The sequence below is a fragment of the Danio rerio genome, chromosome 16 (assembly GCF_049306965.1).
Source record: "Danio rerio strain Tuebingen ecotype United States chromosome 16, GRCz12tu, whole genome shotgun sequence".
Lineage (NCBI taxonomy): Eukaryota > Metazoa > Chordata > Actinopteri > Cypriniformes > Danionidae > Danio > Danio rerio.
This window is the reverse complement of record NC_133191.1, coordinates 1,172,501-1,192,500: the sequence shown is the minus strand read 5'-3', so window position 1 is coordinate 1,192,500 and position 20,000 is coordinate 1,172,501. Positions and strand designations below refer to the sequence as shown.

The 20,000-nt window shown below is 40.2% G+C and overlaps 2 protein-coding genes across 3 annotated transcripts in view; both read right to left on the bottom strand.

The window, feature by feature from the left end:
- adamts16 (ADAM metallopeptidase with thrombospondin type 1 motif, 16) overlaps window positions 1–5,020 on the bottom strand; it is a 76,980-nt gene extending 71,960 nt beyond the window's left edge. For both annotated transcript variants that reach the window (XM_001922411.9, XM_073925676.1), the window contains exons 1-2: window positions 4,713–5,020; window positions 4,556–4,637 (exon numbers count right to left, since the gene is read on the bottom strand). In XM_001922411.9, coding sequence (XP_001922446.4) covers window positions 4,556–4,637; window positions 4,713–4,808 — 178 coding nt within the window. In that variant the 5' untranslated portion in view covers window positions 4,809–5,020. The remainder of the gene's footprint in view (window positions 1–4,555; window positions 4,638–4,712) is intronic.
- Window positions 1–20,000, bottom strand: part of tars2 (threonyl-tRNA synthetase 2, mitochondrial) — a 601,872-nt gene that overhangs the window by 137,146 nt on the left and 444,726 nt on the right. The gene's annotated exons all lie outside the window — the stretch shown is intronic.

Below are 20,000 nucleotides of genomic sequence, written 5' to 3'. Positions count from 1 at the left end.
ACTCAGTTATATTGCAGCCATTTAAGTTAATTTTTCCCTCAATAATGTCCACACAGCACCCAGAATTGTTGACATGTTTGCACATTTACACAACTCAATCTACAATTAGAGGGATCCAAAGCGTTAGCTCTACTATAAAAGATCTGAGTGTCTTATTAGACAGCAATCTAACTTTTGAAAATCATATATCCCACTTCACAAAAACTGCCTTCTTTCATCTGAGAAATATCGCTAAATTACGAAGTATGCTGTCCATCCCGGATGCAGAAAAGCTAGTCCATGCTTTTATGAGCTCTAGGCTGGATTACTGTAATGCTCCGTTTGCTGGCTGCCCATTAATAATCTTCAGCTAGTACAAAATGCAGCAGCCAGAGTTCATACCAGCTCTAGAAAATATGATCATATCACCCCAATGTTATCCTCCTTACACTGGCTGCCTGTTCAGTTTCGTATAAGGGCTGTGCAATTAATCGCAATCGCAAACAAAAAAAAGGCGATTTAAGCACAAGCAATTTCTAAACCGCGTAAGGCTGCAATTTTATCTATTAATTTAGTCAGATTTTTATTCAGAATATGTTCTAGTGTGAATGATTTTAATATGTTAACCCAGTGGTTCTCAAATTTTTTTCATCAAGTACCACCTCAGAAAAAAATTGTCTCTCCAAGTACCACCAAAATGAGCAGTATTGAAATACAGTAGTGTAGTAGGCCCAGTAAAGCAGCTACAACTCTGCTCAGTTAAAAAATGTGGCAAATTACCTCAGAAATATAGGCTATATGTCATATATGGCATACTATATACATCATTTTTGATAAATTTTGAAATATATGTAGCATGTACATGCCATATTGCATTCGTCCGCGTACCACTAGAAGGAAGCCCGCGTACCACTAGTGGTGCACGTACCACAGTTTGAGAACCACTGTGTTAACCAATCAGAGCTGACACAGCACACCGGGCAATTACAGCTGAGCTGAGCGGGAGAAAGATGCTAACCAATAAGAGCTCACTCCGCACACAACGAAGTTGAGCGGGAAAACCGAATAGGTGGTTTATATTACGTTAGTTAATCTTTATTTTTTCATGTTGTCTGTTTTAAGGACATTTTAATACGGTTTTGTTTATCAAGCAGGTAATACTACTGTGTACAGTATGTTTTTAACTAGAGTTGAGGTCATTTAATCTTAATTTATTTTATTTAGTCTGTTATTTACTATTTAAAGACAGTTTTACTACAGTTTTTTTAAACCTAATCCCATGTTATTTTATTGTGAAATGTTTTGTTATGCACTTCTTGTGCACTGAATACATTTAGAATCTATGCATGTAGCTTGTTTGAAAAAGTAAAAATAGTTGCCAAAATCACGAATAAAAATCGCAATTGAAATATTCGTTCAAAAAAAAAAAAAAAAAAAAAAAAACACACAATATGATTATTTTGCCCATATTGCACAGCCCGATTTCATTGAACTTAAAATATTGCTTCTTACCTACACTGAAAAAAAAATATTCAGAGATGATTCTTTGGATTTACTAATTTTTTTTTACGTTAAGTGGTTGTAAATCATTTATTTGGGCTGAATTTAAACAAACAAATTAGGCTTTAAATATAATCTAGCTACTGTTTATCTAACCAACCTTCTGTCTCGCTACAATCCAGCCCGCTCTTTAAGATCTCAAATCTCAGGGCTTCTGGTAGTACCTAGAATGGCCAAGTCTACTAAAGGAGGTCGAGCCTTCTCTTTTATGGCTCCTAAACTCTGGAATAGCCTTCCTGATAATGTCCGAGGCTCAGACACACTCTCGCAGTTCAACGCTAGATTAAAGACGCATTATTTCTGAAAACAAGACAATATTTCATTGTTGTCCTGATGTAAGAGATGTTGATGTTCAGACCAGAAACAGGACAGAAGCTCTGAGTAAGGACAGCGTGTTCAGCAGAGCAGTGATGAATATGAGCGTGACGTCCAGATGCTGCTGATGAGCTGAAGGTCAGACGGTGTGTTCTAATGTTGAGTCATTCTGACCTCCACACACACACACACACACACACACACACACACACACACACACACACACACACACACACACACACACACACCTCTCATCCTCACGGTGGTCTGGTGGCCTGAGTTATAAATGCTTTTACAGACACCAGCAGACAGGTTTATGATCTCTGAGCGCAGGGTGAGACACACTGATGACACACACACACACACACTTCACGCTTCTCTGTAATATGGACACACACACACACACGCATCCACAGACATCCATACACACATACATACATATAGACACTCACATACACATCCATACTTTACATACACAAAAATACTTGCACACACACTTACACATGCACACACAGACATACACACATGCATATGCTGTCTCTCTTTCACACACACAAACAATCACATACATGCACATACACGAGCAAACACAGACATACACACACAAACACACATACATACACACTTGCACAAACATACACACTTGCACAAACATACACACGTGGATAAACACATTTGCACACAAACACACACTTACAAAAGCACAGACATACAAACACACACACACACACACACACACACACACACACACACACACACACACACACACACACACACATATATATATATATATATATATATATATATATATATATATATATATATATATATATATATATATATACATAAACATAAACAAATAAATACATAAACACTTGCACACAGACACACACACATACACACAAACACTTGTGCACACACACACACACACACACACACACTATTATATTTGTCTACTACAGTGTGTAAGCTCATGTCAAACAGTGCAGAACTCTTAACAGGATAAAGGCAGTGAGCGTGCACACACACACACACACACACACACACACACACACACACACACACACAGTAAAGCTTGGCTGATTGATGGAGAGCTTCTTCAAGTGTCGGCCTTTGTTCATTGTTCACTAAAGTCCCAGTGCATGCCAATCTTCATGCTACACACCCCTCCTCCAGTATGTGTGTGTGTGTGTGTGTGTGTGTGCAAAATTACACTGCAGTGACAAACAAAACCTTCAGAGGACATCTGGGGACATCCTCAGTTTAGGAAAAATCCTCATAAATAAAAAACACATTGCAAAATATTGTCCTTTCACAGAAAAGTCTGTCGATTAGCCTTTATGCAGACCTAATGATTACCTTAATAAGCTTCATACACACACTCCAAGCCAAAAACACTGATGTTATATATAATGTATTCTCATTTGCAAAGCTAACAAGCGTGTGTGTTTGTGTGTATCTTGTATACCTCATGTTCTAGGGACTAAATGTCCCCAAAAATATAGCAATACCAGTTATTTTGACCTTGTGGGGACGTTTTTATGACAAACACAGCGCATAAATCAGACAGAATTAATGTTTTATAACTGTATAAATGCTACACGCTGCCTTGAGGATTGTGTTTAGGGGGAGGGACACAGAATATGCAGTCTGTACAGTAGAAACATCATTCGGTCTATGGGGAGTCCCCATAAAGATAGCTGTACAAGTGTGTGTGTGCCATGTATTCCTCAATTTTACAGTCTCTAAACACTTAATTCTGTCTGATTTATGATCCATTTTTGTCACAGGGAGCAAAAAAAAAAAAATCCCCACAAGATCAAAATTGACTGGTATTGCTATACTTGTGGGGACATTTTGTTTCTTTTGCTTTCCATGACAAAAACTGCTCATAAATGAGACAGAATTACATTTTTATTAAGTGTAATTGTGCTACAAAGTTTCCTGTAAGGCTTTTATTTATGGTATGGACACAGAATATACAGTAGAAACATCATTAGGTCTATGTGAAGTCCCCATAAAGCTAGCTGAATGTGTGCATGTGTGTGTGTGTGTGTGTGTGTGTGTGTGTGTGTGTGTGTGATGTATTCCTCATTTTTACAGTTTCTAAACACTTGAGTCTGTGATTTATGGGCTGTTTTCATCATGGGGACCAAAATCAATTGACTGGTATTGCTATACTTGTGGGGACATTTTATTCTTTTTTGCTCTCTGTGACAAAAATGGCTCATAAATCACACAGAATGAAGTATTTGTGAACTGTAAACATACTAAAAGAGGGTTAGATTTAATGGTGAACAAAAAATGTATAGTCTTAAAAAGTAGAAACATCATTAGGTCTATTGGAAGTCCCCATAAAGATAGCTGCACAAGTGTGTGTGTGTGTGTGTGTGTGTCAGGCTTTGCTTAGAGATCAAATTCACTACTAGAGCACTAAAACAAAGCACTAATACTTTCTAAACAGCATCATCTTCTCAAACCAACAGTGGCTGTATTTAATAATAACAATGATATCTAGCGCCCCCTGCCGACAACACGCCACACTGTCAGTTTAACTTCAATATCAAGTCATTGCAGTCCCAAACTAATGCTGCGATCAACATTTTGATGTTAAAAAACTTTTAGAAATTAATAAATCAACCTAAATTGCTCTTAAGCTAATGCAATAATGTGTGACTGACAGCTGTCAATCATCTCTCACCTGTGTCGTGAGGTAACCGCAGTGTTTCCAGCAGTTCTCTGTGTTTCACGTGATGATCAGCAGCAGATGCGCAGTGAGTTCTCTACAAAGAGTGAATATCCATCATTTGCATTGAATTAAACTCACCTTCTGACGAATCTGGCGCACATTTGCTCACCTGGTGGCACCCGAGCACGATCAAGCTTGAAAACAGCACAAAATACACGCGTTCGGTGTAATTCCTCCTGTTTGGCAGAGCTCGTAAGACAGCCATGTCTCCTATACACTCCTATCCAAAATGTGCACAGCCTCTGCGCGTCTCCAAATGCGCGCTTCAGATCTCCTCACACAGCTGCATCGGTAAAGTCAAACCCGGTCCCGAAATGCATGAAAAGTGTGTGTGTGTGTGTGTGTGAGTGTGTGCATGTAAAAGTGTGTGTGTGCAGCTCCAGCAGCATGTTTCTCTGTGTGTTAATGTTGTGGACTGAGAGCTGGGTCACCATTGCAGATGAACAGCAACTCCCGACAGCCTATCAGAGCGCACACCTGCGCGGGAGAGGAGGGTCACAACATTTGGACTTAAAAATGTAAACACAGCGTTATTTATTTATTTATTTATTTATTTATTTATTTATTTATTTATTTATTTATTTATTTGTTTGTTTGTTTGTTTGTTTGTTTATTTATTTATTTATTATTTAATTATTATTTAGTATGTTAACACAACATAAATATATTTTATTTATTTATTTAATATTTATTTATTTAATTATTATTTAACATGTAAACACAACCTAAAAAGATTTATTTATTTATTATTTAAAATGTAAATACAACATAACCATATTTAATTATTTAATTATTATTTAATATGTACACAATATGAATAAATTATTTATATATTTATTTTATTTATTTATTATTTAAAATGTAAACACGACATAAACGTAGTCGTTTATTTATTTTTTATTTAAAATGTAAAGACATCATAATTAGATTTATTTATTTATTTATTTATTCATGCCTTTATTATAATTTTTAAATACTATTTATGCCTTTATTTTTTACTTATTTGTTTATTTATTATTTAAAATGTAAATAAATCTTTTAACTTGTTTATTTTTATGCCTTTATTTATTTACTTATTTATTTATTTATTTGTGCCTTTATTTATTTATTTAAATTGTAAACAGATCATTAATCGATTTATTTATTTATTTATATTGTAAACACATCATAAATAGATTTATTATTTATTTATTTATTTATTTATTTACTTATTTATTTATATATTTATTTGTTAGTTAAAATGTAAACAGCGTTAATAGATTTTAAAAATGTATTTGGTGATTTAGCTGGTTAGTTTTCCTCATTTAATTTCTTTTCCATATTATATTATTTTATGTATTATAAGGTAATCTACTCAGTTAAATTATATTCTTGATGCTATCATTATTTTTCTGTAGATTCAGTTTCTGTACGATTTCTAGTTGCATTTATAAAAACTAGGAAGAAATAACACACTTTGGATGGTTTATATTACGCGTTTAATATCTTCTAAATGCAAATTGTATCACTTAATTGTAGCAGACAAGCTCACCGATATCCTGCAAACTACTGAGAATGATGACATCTAGAATCATTATTGATATAATTTCACAGGACCTCTAAGGAGATTTAGTCTTTGCAGAATATTATTCATTCATTCATTTTCCTTCAGCTTATTTATCAAGGGTCGCCACTAGTCCAACTACTATTCCAGCATATCTTTTATGCAGCGGATGCCCTTCCAGCTGCAACCAAGGGCTGGGAAACACCCAATTTAGTTAATCAATTCCCCTATAGCACATGTGTTTGGAGAAAACCCACCCCAACACTGGGGGAAACATGCAAACACAGAATAACCAACTGACCCAGCCGGGACTCGAACCAGTGACCTTCTTGCTGTGAGGCGACAGAGCTAACCACTGAGCCACTGTCGCTCTGCAAAATTTGAAACACTTATATATTAATTCCTTTCTCATGCACTAAAGTATATGAGGATAGCATTATATTCCGCTCTCAGTATACTGCAACACTTTCAGCAACTGAATATATCTTTTCCTCCAGCATACTCCAGACCTCCCAGATGCAGACAGCACACTTTACAGCCGTTTTACTGCCGTCTTATCTCACCGTCTCACATAATAAAGAAAAATACACACTGAAAACACTCCTCCAGTGTTTCCTCAACACACAGTGATCTCCTGATCTGTAGAATAAATGACCACTGCAGGCTGTAGACAACCCAGAGCACTGAAATACAGTGGCTGGACGAGCATATAGTGTGTCTCTATTCTATATATTGTGCTGTTCGCATTTTCCAGCATGCACTCTTAAAGCAGACGTGTTGAAGTGAAGCATATATATTTAACAGTATTTTTGAGAGTGTGTAGAAGAGGGTTGACATTAAATAATAAACAGATAAATAAATCAAGCACATGTGGAACACTGACTATGGTAATAATTCTCAGACGATGTGCATGTTAGTGATACTCAGTCGATGCTGTTTTATGATAGATATAATTTTAGCTTGACAGAGAGGGGGGGGGGGAAATCATGTTAAAGACATTTCGAGGGCATGACAGCATGTGGACTGAACTGGAGGAACGCTAATGTAAATATTTTAGGCTTTTCATTGAGCGAGTCGCACAGCAGTATTGTTTGTTGTTTCTCTTAAAGTAAAATTCCCTTCTAAAATAAAACACTTTCCGACCCAATTGTTGGGTTTGTCCATATCTGACCCAGCGCTGGGTGTTGCAGTGTGTTGAGCGTGTGCAGCAGGAATCGCTGTAATGACTCTGCTGTTGGTCTGCTCATCAGGGCAGAAAGAGCTGCAGGACGTGATGTGTTCAGTCTCATGATCACCGCAGGAGAGACGCGTCTGTGAAAAAGTCTTCACCCCCCCTGTGTTGTGTCCACAGATGCTACAAAAACGCTGCATTTTACATCTTATTAAAAGGGACATAATAGGTGCTTGGTTTCATTTAAAGAGCCCATATTATGGGTTTTTGAAAATTCCCCTTCATGTAGTGTGTAACACAGCTCTAAGTGAAGTGAAGTATCCAGCTAAGGCTTAAATCTGTAAGAGTACAGTGTTTAAAACGGTTGATTCATCTATAAAAGAGTCGACTCATAGTGCTTCAAACGAGTCGCCTTGATACCGAGTCATTAGGTGTTTCGCCATGACTTACGAACAAAACCAAGTTATTCACGTGCACGCGCAAACAGTGGCGTAGCGCAAAATGCTGAGGCCCCCCTGCAGGGATCACTGACGGGGCCCCCTGATGTATTGGTGATGCGATCACAAATTAAGGAGCGATCACAAATTAAGGAGCGGGGAAGGCAGGCGGGGTGGAGCGACAACTCGGAAGCCTTCACAAACTGAGGAGCGATCACAAACCGAAAGCGGCGAGAGCGTCAAAGTAGCCAGAAGTCATTCATTTTCAATGAGAACCGGCGGCGAGAAACAGCGCGGCGCGTCTTCACCGGTGTGTGAGCGTCAAGGAGAGATCAAATCAAGTCAACTTTGAGCTACGATATGACTCGGTTCGGCGGCAAGCAATCAGAATGAAGTAGTCCACCGCTTGAGAGGTGTTCAGAGAAAACAGACCTGTGAACTTTGGTTCCGACCACAGTTGTTCCCAAGAGTTTGATTATTGCGGTTGCTGGATTTTCAACTATTGAAAATCGTGACGACGCGGGGCCCCCTTATCACGCGGGGCCCCCCCACGGTGCGTGCCCTGCGGGCCCATCCGCTACGCCACTGCGCGCAAACCCGGGAGATTTCAAACCTGAGGCCCCGCCCTCTGATGCAGAAACCCAGACACAAACACACACACACCCACAAACACATGCACACAAACATGCCGGTCGATTGAAGTCACACTGCAGATGGATATTATCGAGTCTCTACCCAAAGATGAAACCTCAGCATTATAACCAAGCAGTTGGAAACTTCTGCAAACTACATGCTATAAAGAATACTTCATCAGCGTTTGTTAAAGGAAGGATCAGTAAAGAGTAACTTACTGATGGACGTCAGGATTAGTTTCTTCCTCCATTTCTCAAGTGTAAGTACGTGCGGTTAAAGTTGTTGCCTCGTTGACTCTAGCTTGCAAATGTATTTAGTTGTGATTTATTACTTGTAACCGCGTGTACCGTATCAGGTTAACTGGCTATATTCTCTTATCGCGTGCAAAGTCACGTTAAAAACGCAATGCATGCTGCTTTGTTTATGGAGCTCCGTGGAGGAGTAGTGTGTGTGTGCGCGTGCGCTGTTGTCCGGAGGTATGTGTGTGTGTTTGTGTGTGTGTGCGCGCGCGCGCGCGTTGTCGTCCGGAGGTGTGTGTGTGTGTTTTTGTGTGTGTGTGCGCGCGCGCGCAAGGACGAGGGCATTGTGTGTGTGCGTGTGTGTGTCTGTAAAAAGAGCAGAGTGAGACAAGCTATGTGATCTCCTCGACAGTTTTTGGAGTTTTTGCTCAATAAAATCGTCTGAATTTTCAAGTCCATCGACTGTATTTACATTGACCCACTGGCAGCTAAAATCCACGCCTACACTATCGAGCGTGTGTGAACTGTGATTACTTTTATATTGCTGATTAGCTGTTGGGCATTTCTCTCTGACTGAAGGCAGTCGACCAATCGCAACAGGCTGTCATCGGTCCAATCAGCGCAGATTAGCTTCACGCTTAGGAGAGGTTTGGGAACAAATGAATCACTGGACGATTCATATGGGAGTCGCTGGGATAATCAGGTAAAAATAAATGCAGATTATAAGACCATGAAAGTGTTTTTTGACCTTGCATGCATAATAAACTGTTGTTGGAGACCCTCACAACCAAGATATGACCCTATTTCATGTATAATATGGGCTCTTTAAAGAGCCCATATTATGGGTTTTTGAAAATGCCCTTTCATGTAGTGTGTAACACAGCTCTAAGTGAAGTGAAGTATCCAGCTCTGCCTTAAATCTGTAAGTGTAAAACTGTTGATTCATCTGTAAAAGAGTCGACTCATAGTGCTTCAAACGAGTCGTCTTGATAACGAGTCATTAGGTGATTCGCCATGATGTAATAACGAAAGCAAGTTATTCACGCGCACGCGCAAACCCAGGAGATTTGAAACCTGCGGCCCCGCCCACTAACACAGAAGAAGTCACACACACACACATGCACACGCGCACACGCCGGTCAAATGAAGTGGCAAAGTGCAGATGGATATTATCAAGTCTCTACCCTAAGATGAAACCTCAGCATTATAGCCCAGCCTCGAGCAGTTCTGGAAACTACATGCTACAAAGACTTCATCGGCCGTTTGTTAAAGTAAGGATTAGTAAAGAGTACTGATGGACATGTCAGAACATGGATCGGTTTCTTCCTCTATTTCTCAAGTGTAAGTGCGTGCGATTAAAGCTGTTGCCTTGTTTACTCTAGCTTGCAAAAGGTAGAGCACCCGACTCCCATGCGAAAGGTCGCCGGTTCGGTACCAGCTCGGAGCGGGTTGGGTGGCGTAGGACTGGCGGGGTTACATTGGTGCCGTGACCCGAATGGGAGTGAGGTTTAGGGGGGTGAGTGTAACGGAGGCCAGCTAGTGTGTGCTGTGCAGGTAAACCTCACTCCTCTGCCCTCTAAAGGTGCTCTAGTGACAGATGCTAGAGGCCATAGTCTTTAGCCTCCTTGTTAGAGCAACCAACTCACATGCGGAAGGTTGCCGGTTCGATACCAGCTTGGAGCGAGTTTGGTGGCGTAGGACCGGCGGGGTTACATATGCACTGTGACTACTTCTGTGTTGTTGATTAGCTGCTGGGCATTTCACTCTGTCTCTGCTGAAGGCAGTCAGTGTCGACCAATCGCAACAGACTGTCATCGGTCCAATCAGCGCAGATTAGCTTCGCGCTAAGGAGGGGTTTGGGAACAAATGAATCACTGGACGATTGATATGGGAGTCGCTGGGATAATCAGGTAAAAATAAATGCAGATTACAAGATAATGAAAGTGTTTTTAGACTGTTGTTGGAGACCCTTACAACCAAAATATGACCCTATTTCATGTATAATATGGGCTCTTTAAAAGAAGGTTGTAGCTAAAGTAATGCATCTAAAAAGCAATGAAGTAAGTATGGCTAAAGTAATGCAGGTCATGTCGATATCACCATAACACCATAATAAAAGCTTAAGTAATTAATACGAACACAAATATTTGATACTGTTATAAGCCTCGTACCTCCGCAGATTCTGAAGTGTGTGTTGCAGTATGTGGTTGTGGACGCACCCCATGTGGTTAAGAAAATGTTGCTGACCCTGAGGTGACGATTACGGAATAATCCTATCGATGTTGACGGGCTGTTTGGAGTTAACGTCGTCTTTGCTTTTCAGGCCGGTTCTCCTCTCTACAGTCCTGCTATCACGGCCAGAAGGTGACGTGCTAAACAAACACAACCTTTTCCCAGAGAGCCTCTGCTTCCAGGTCAGTACTCACATCACTGCAGGTCAGCGTCTTACAGACGGCAGATCCAGTACAACACGGCAGCAATACTGCGAATCCGGACTGACTGAGTGATCTTCAAGAAAGAGTTTCAAGGTTATTAAAGCCACAACTCATGCACAAATTAAGATTTGTAGCAGTGTAAATGATCACATGCATTTGTTTATATGTCTTTTTCACTGAAGAACGTCTATACTGACTCTAAAGGCAGATAGTGATAAGATCAGGGCCTGGTGTGTGGACTTTGGGGGTTTTACGATGTGGTCACAGTTTGAATGTCTCAGTATTTGGGCTTTGGTCTCATGGGCAAAAAGACAAATTAGTTGGTAAAGATTGCTCTGTCTCTTCTCCTGCTCTCCTCCTCTGCTTTTCTGACTCTATCAGGCTATCTTCGAGGCCTACTCTCTTTGTTTCTCTCTCTCTCTCTCTCGCTCTCTCTCTCTCCACCTGTCTCTCCTTCTCTCTCTGAGGTAACTTTATTTTATATTTAAGCTTAATTTTTAATCATTTTATACAGTTATTTGTAACTAATTAAGTTTTAACCATAGTTCAAGAGTTCACACTCAGCTGATGATTGATTATAAAGCTTGTTTGGCATAGTGTCCCGCACTACAATTTACTCACTTAATAGTAACGCTCTTCTACATTTTTAGCCAACCCAGGCACATTGTGCATATGTAGCCCTGCGGACGTTTCTGGAGACCGCGAAATACGTCCCGGGAGGTACCTATTCGAGCAGTTTTTGTTTTCGCGAATCCGCGAGAGGCCAATGTGCACGCTTTTTCGCGTCTTGAACGCCTCTCAGGAGCGCGTGCCGCATGCGCTGTTCTCGCGTGAAAAGCCGCCGGAGGCTGCTGTAAAGCGACCGTCCGTCCGACTGACTGGCTGAACGGGCTGCCGGCCAATCGGCCAACCCAGCCGCCCTCCTCCTCCTCCTTCCCTAAATTCAAGCGACAATTTGCAAAAGCCGTCCCGAAAAAAAGCTAAAGCCCTCGTCCGATTTTAACCGCGTTTTTGGATCTCGCCCCGTCGCAAACTCATTCACTTTTATTTTTTTGGATTCTGTTTTTCATCTTACCTGATTTCTGGAACTTCTGGCTCTTCCCCGGACTCGATCCAGGTCGTTGCCGTGGCCGGCTCCTCCTCCCTCCGGGCCTCTGCTCTGCCGACGTAACGCTGCAAGCTAAGCAGACAAACTGGTTGCGGCGGGAAAGCCCTCCACACAGAGGTGAGCCGTCAGCCGGCGAGTGCGAAGAGGAGGAGCGGCGTCAAACCGGCCCATAGCTTTCACTCGATAAAAAACAAAACGCGGCCGTACGTACCTTTAGCCACGTAAATCGCAGTCTCCAGAAACGTCCGTGGGGCTACGTTTCCAGAATAAGCTTGGGTTGGTTTTAGCTATTAATACTGCCCTTATTTCCGTTTTTGGTATAAGATTGCAGAAGGATGGTTTGACTGGAAATGTGCAGTGTTCACCATAATACTGAAGACTTCTAGCAGAACTAGTTTGAACCGATGTGGATAAATTCAGTCATCTTTTCCACATCCTCCACTCATATTAAACCTGTTTGAGTTTCTTTCTGCTGCTAAACACAAAAGAAGATATACAAAAAAATGCTGGACACTTCTACAGTAGGTTGAAGAAAAGTAATGGAGTAAAAGTACTAATCCAGCACTAATAGTGTACTCAAGTACACATCTTTAAAACTGCTTAGTGAATCACAACTCCTGATCAAATCTGCTCAATTACAGTAATCTGAGTGTTTGTAATGTGTTACTTTACACCACTGCAATTAAGTGAGAAGTTATTTGTGAAAGATTACAATATGACATCATACTGTCGTGATGACATCATCCAGTCCCCATCAGCCCGCTTTCTGCTTTCTGAGTAAACAATCTACACAAGCCTCTCAGACGCTGCTTGAGAATACTAATGAGGACATTAACCACCGAACTCCACTCAGAAGCTTTTGTGGGACGAGTGCTGATCTCATTAGGATTCAGCTTGAAGGGTTAAAGTGCTCAAACTGTGAATGGATGTGGGTTTAGTGGATTGTGTGCGCTGGTGTAGTTTGCCTACAGTAAAGTGCAATGCTAAGTTGCAATGCATGAGAAGAGATCGCTTTAGCAATGCATATTGAGAAACAGCCAATATATGTATTTTATCATGCACTTTATTTAAGGAACAACTTTGGAAACTTTGGTTAATAAATGCATATTAGATATTTTCCCAAAAACTCATTTTACATGGTTTATTTATAAGCTAATGTGGAGAGGATCATGTGCTTATGATTGATCACAGCTGGTCCTGCATTATCCAATTCATGATTGACCAATCAGACGATTCCTAAGCCACTATAAGTACCCTCAGTTCCATATCACAGCCATCTTGGTTTTGAAGAATCCCCCCTTCCACCCCAGCTCCTCCTCCTTTCCTAGATGGGTGGCACGATGGCCCAGTGGTTAGCACTGTTGCCTCACAGCAACAACGTTACTGGTTCTAGTCCTTACCAAACCAGCCGACATTTCTGTGTTTACATGTTCTCCCTGTGCTCACATGGGTTTCCCTTTTTCCCCTTGTTTTCGCGAATCCGAGAGAGGCCGCTATGCTTTTTCGCGTCTCGAACGCCTCTCAAGAGTGCACACCATTCGTGCCCGCGCTGTTCTCGCGTGAAAAGCCACCAGAGGCTGCTGTCGAGCGCCCGTCTGTCCGACTGACTGAATGACTAAACGATTGACTGGGCGACCCAGCCATCCCCTAATCCTCCTTCCCTAAACCCAAGCGACGATTTACAAAAGCCGTCCAGAAATAAAAGCAAAAGCCCTCGTCCAATTTTGACCGCGTTTTCAGATTTTACCGCATTCTCGCTCCGTAACGACCTCATTCGCTTTTATTATTTGGATTGTGTTTTTCATCTTACCTGATTTCTGGAACTGCTCTTCTCCGGACTCGAATCCAGTCATCGCCGCAGCCGGCTCCTGCTTCTCCGGGCCTCCGCTCCACCGACGTATCCCTACGAGCTAAGCGGACAAACTGGTTGCAGCGGGAAAACCCTCCAAACGGAGGTGAGCCGTCAGCCGGCGAGCGCGAGGAGGAGTGTCATCACACCGCCCCATAGCATTCGCTCGAAAAAACAAAATGCAGCCATATGTACCTCCGGCTCTGTAAATCGCGGTCTCCAGAAACATCCGCGGGGCTACGTTTTCAGAATTAGCCTGGGTTGAACTTAACTTAATTGACTAATCCACATCAGCACCATAGACATGCTGCTAGTCAGTAGTCATCTCTTAAGAGCGATCACTATCTGTTCATGAGCTACTACAGCAGGGGAGTTCTCCACATCTACCTGAGCTCAAACTCCCCTCTCGCCCTACAATCGGGAGGGAGCCCCAGGCTCAAGTATCTTATGAGCTCAGGGCTCTCTCCTGGAACAGCATGCCAAACAAGCTTTATAAACAATCATCAGCTGAGTGTCAACTCTTGAATTGCTTTTAAAAACTAAACTAAATTAGGAGATTGTATTGTCAATGTTTGCATACAGTAAATGCAACGCCAAGCTCAATATTTATCATGTTTATCCAGCGCCTCCTAGTGTCTTGTGGCCTTCTGTAGTGTGTCTAAGTGAATGGCATTCCTGTGTGGGCAGCTTCATGCCACTGACGGACTGTGGAAAGGGCTGCAGCAACTAAAACCCCATTATCTGGAATGGCAGAGTGGCATTAAAGCTCACTGGAGCTCCAACAAAAGGCCCCTGCAGACTCAGCAATGCAAGAACGGAGGGGAAAATGAGACCTTTCACATCGGAAACAACAGAGCTGTAACAATCCCACCCAGACTGGCGCTCAATGACAATATAGGGAAGGATGAATTTCTGATTTGAGACTGAAGCTTACTTGAAAAAGTAGAGGCAACCAATCAGAAGCTCTTATTATATGCTGATTTATTTGTGCATTAAATTGTAAAGATGATTTTATATATAAGCACACCGGCCACTTTATTAGGTACACCTTGCTAGTACTGGGTTTGACCCCTTTTTGCCTTCAGAACTGCCTTAATTCTCCATGGCATATATTCAACAAGCCACTGCAAATATTCCTCAGAGATGTTGCTCCATATTGTCTGCACGAATCTCCCGTTCCACCACATCCCAAAGGTGCTCTATTGGATTGAGCTCTGGTGACTGTGGAGGCCATTTGAGTACAGTGAACTCATCGTTATGTTCAGCAGTCTGAGATGATTGAGCTTTATGACATGCTGCTTTATCCTGCTGGAAGTAGCCATCAGAAGATGGAGACACTGTGCTCATAAAGGGATGGACATGGTCAGCAGCAATACTCAGGTAGGCTGTGGCGTTGATGCTCAATTGGTACTAATGGACCCAAAGAAAATCTCCCCCACACCATTACACCACCACCACCAGCCTGAACCGCTGATACAAGGCAGGATGATCCATGCTTTCATGCTGTTGAGGCCAAATTCTGACCCTTGTTTGTTCATGTTAGTAAATGTGTTAACTAACATTAACCAATACAACCCTATAGTAAAGTGTGACCATAATGACTTACTAATTACACCCAAACACTGGTGCTGACATACTGTATCCGGATGGAGCTACCCATAATGGACTGCTCCGCTCACAGATCCTGACGGCAGCAGCTGCTGGTGCTCCGGTTGCAGGAATACACTCGTTTTCACATTCACACACACTCACACACCAACCCAGCTCCTCTCAACCAGAAACCAGTGCTCAGTGACTCCCTGATGTCTCCACTGATAGACCAAAGAGAAAACCCTCCTGAAGCCTATGAGAATCATCCGACAATGAGAAACGCCTGCCAAAATCTGCTTAAAATGCAGTGTTTAGAGCAAGGAGATTATAAGTAACAGTTTTCCTTGACTTTACTCTTCACACTGGATAACTTTGAGTAGCTCATTAGTAGGCCCACACATAATCTGCATGTGCAAAAAGCCCATCATTCAGCCTATTTATAATGTAAATGTGTGTAAATATATATTTATTCAGTTTTTATATTCATTTCTGAGTATTATTATTCAATAAAGCCAGTGTTTAAAGGGTCAGGAAACCCCCCCTCTTTCGGTTCAAGTCTACCTCCATGATGGGCGTGGAGTGCTGCGGGCAGAGGGAGGAGTGGGCGTGGCCAGCAGAGCAGGGGAGAAAGAGGGAAGCGAACAACTGTCGGCTCACTAAATGAGGAGATGCATGATTTATAGTTTGCAAAGTTAAAATGCAAGAAATAAACAGTATTTTAATGGCTGGCTACATGTGTTATTCATATACAAGCAACCACAAGTCTGAATGCAGACACAGGGGAGAACATGCAAACTCCACACTGAAATGCCAGTTCGCTAACCACTGTTTTGCTCCATAATAATATGATAAAAATAGAAATATTTTCAACACCGATACTCATCAGAAGTGTTTCTTGATCATCAAATCAGATCATTAGACTGATTTCTGAAGGATAACGTGACTCTGAGACTGGAGTGATGATGCTGAAAGTGAACAGAGATGGTGTGAAGCATGCAGGGGTTGAGGACTGAAGCTTTCTCTCCCTGCTGAAGACGTCAGATCTTCTGTTTGACTGTAAATAGACTGGAGGAGCTTGAAGCGAAACACTCGCTGCATTCAAGTCAAGTGGAAATATCATATTTAAAGCTGAACGCGCATGACTTATGAGTGAGAAACTCTTTTTATTTATGAAGACCGGATTTTCTGAAAACAAAATGTCAACACATTCCCAAATGTAGGAGACAATGGTGGCAGTGTCTGTGTTCATGGGCATTTTGTAAAAATGAATGACCTTTGCATGTTGCAAACTTATACACTCACCGGCCACTTTATTAGGTACACCTGTCAAGCTGCTCATTAACGCAAGTTTCTAATCAGCCAATCACATGGCAGAGGCTCAATGCATTTAGGCGTGTAGACATGATCAAGACGATCTGCTGCAGTTCAAAGTGAGCATCAGAATGGGGAAGAAAGGGGATTTAAGTGACTTTGAATGTGGTTGTTGCTGCCTGACGGGCTGCTCTGATTATTTCAGAAACTGCTGATCTACTGGGATTTTCACGCACAACCATCTCTAGGGTTTGCAGAGAATGCTCCGACAAAGAGGAAATATCCAGTGAGCGGCAGTTCTGTGGGCGCAAATGCCTTGTTGATGAGGCCAGAGGTCAGAGGAGAATGGCCAGACTGGTTCCAGCAACAGTAACTCAAATAAGCACTCGTTACAACCGAGCTCTGCAGAAGAGCATCTCTGAACACACAACACGTCCAACCTTGAGGCGGATGGGCTACAGCAGCAGAAGAGCACACCGGGTGCCGCTCCTGTCAGCTAAGAACAGGAAACTGAGGCTACAACTCACACAGACTCACCAAAACTGGACAATAGAAGATTGGAGAAACGTTGCTGCTCTGATGAGTCTCCATTTCTGCTGACACATTCAGATGCTCGACTCACAATTTGGCCTCAACAGCATGAAAGCATGGATCATCCTGCCTTGTATCAGCGGTTCAGGCTGGTGGTGGTGGTGTAATGGTGTCGGGGAGATTTTCTTTGGGTCCATTAGTACCAGTTGAGCATCAACGCCACAGCCTACCTGAGTATTGCTGCTGACCATGTCCATCCCTTTATGAGCACAGTGTCTCCATCTTCTGATGGCTACTTCCAGCAGGATAACGCAGCATGTCATAAAGCTCAATCATCTCAGACTGGTGAACATGACGATGAGTTCACTGTACTCAAATGGCCTCCACAGCCACCAGAGCTCAATCCAACAGAGAAGCTTTGGAATGTGGTGGAACGGGAGATCGGCATCATGCATTAAATGATTTGAGCAGGGGAATCCCAGGGTTGGAATCGAGGTCTCGTATGGTGTAAATCCTCTGGCAGATGCTTCCCATTTCTCCGTGCACCCACTCAACAGCTGATTCTGGCTCTGTTTACACCAGAAGTCTCAGTCACAGATTCCCAGTAGACCGGGAAAGATCAGCAGAAACAAGACTCTTTGTGCTGGCTGAAGCCCAACATGCCCTCACATTATATTATATGAGCAGGGGCTGATTCACAAATCTCAGGCCACTCTTTACAACACTGGACAAGCAGTTAATGTTGGTTAAGGGCAGCTATTGTGCAGTTTAAACACAGTCGTGTGTCAGCAGTGTGTGAGTATCTCCAGCCTCTAATGGTCAACATTCATTAATCCTAGTGTTTATGATCAGACTTGAACTTGTCAGACTTGTCTGCTGAAACTCTTTGATTGACATTCTCCCTTTGTATGTGTCATCAGAGAGGGAAAACACTTTTGCAACTGAAGAATTACACAACTTCACAATTTCAACCACATTTCTATATATATATTTTTTTGTTTCTCTTGATTTTTACTCTTTTTTTAAAAACATATTTAAGATAAAAATTTGGGCTAATAACATTTGGAGCATCATATTAAGTTATTCTGTTAGATGAGCTTCAGATTTGACTGGTCTAATGTGTGTGCACAAATATAATAAGCTTCCTATAGAAAATATTAGCTTAATTGACAGATTTGTGTTCAATTTGTGTTCATTCATTCATTCATATTATTTTCGGCTTGGTTCCTTTATTAATCTGGGGTCGCCACTACGTTTCCATAATTTGTGTTGTTGCAGTTTATTAATAATTAAAATTTATTTGATTGACTATTTAAAAATCAGTGGATATTATCAAACTTATTGGGTAAAGTTGCTACATTTTACTGTCATTCAGTGTGTTTTTGCTTATTATTAATGCGTTGTCATAGTCACTGTTGCTGTTTTGATTTGTGTCACTATTTAAAAGTTGCTAAACGTAGTCAGATTAATGTAAAAAAATCTACACTTGTTGCAAGGTGCTTTTTAAAAAATAAAATAAATTAATAAATTAATTAATTAAATAAATAAACAAATTAAATAAAAATAAATAAATAAATGAAAAAAAATCATTAAAATAAAATAAAATAAAATGAATTAAAATTATAGTGATAATAATAATAATAATAATAATAATAATAATAATAATAATAATAATAAATAATTGCAACACTGTGAAGTCTGATAATTTGGCTTTAAAAGTGGTCAAAATAATGTAATTAAATAATTAAATAAAATAGATGAATAAAATAAAATAAAAAAATATTTAAATAAAAAATAAAAAAATAAAAAAATACATTAATTAAAATAATAGTAAATAATAATAATATTAATAATAATAATAATAATAAGACTACTACTACTACTACTACTCATAAAAAATACTACTAATAAATAAATAAATAAATAAATAAATAAATAATTGCAACATTGTGAGAATCTGAGAATTTGGCTATAAAAGTATACAATAATAATATAGAAAAATATATAATGTAAAAAAGCTAAATTTGTTGTTAGGTGCTTTTTATTAAAGTATATTATAAGTATTTTAAAAGTATATTATTTAAAAAGTATGAATACATTAGATAAATAAATATATAAATAATAGCAAATACAATAAATTAAAATAAATAAATGAATAAAAAGTAAATAAAAATAAATAAAATAAAATAAAATGTACTAAATGTATAAAAAGAACATAAAATAAGTAAATAAATAAAATATTTAAATTAAACAATAAAATGAAATGAAAAAAAAAATATTCTTAGGGTATTGCGAAAAGTTGATAAATCTAGCAACAAAACTGCAACACTGAGAATCTGCAATAGCTGGAAAATATCATAAATATCAAGATTAATGCTATGGCGCCCTCTGTCGGTGAAAAAGATGAACTGCTGCATGTGCGCAATTCAGGTAACTGGTTTTACATAGAAATCTGTAAAAGTGTTTTAATTTTGATAAAAGAAACTGATGCATTCAATTATTATAAAGTGTCAGTAAAGACACGTGATTTAAAAGAAATTTCTATTTCAA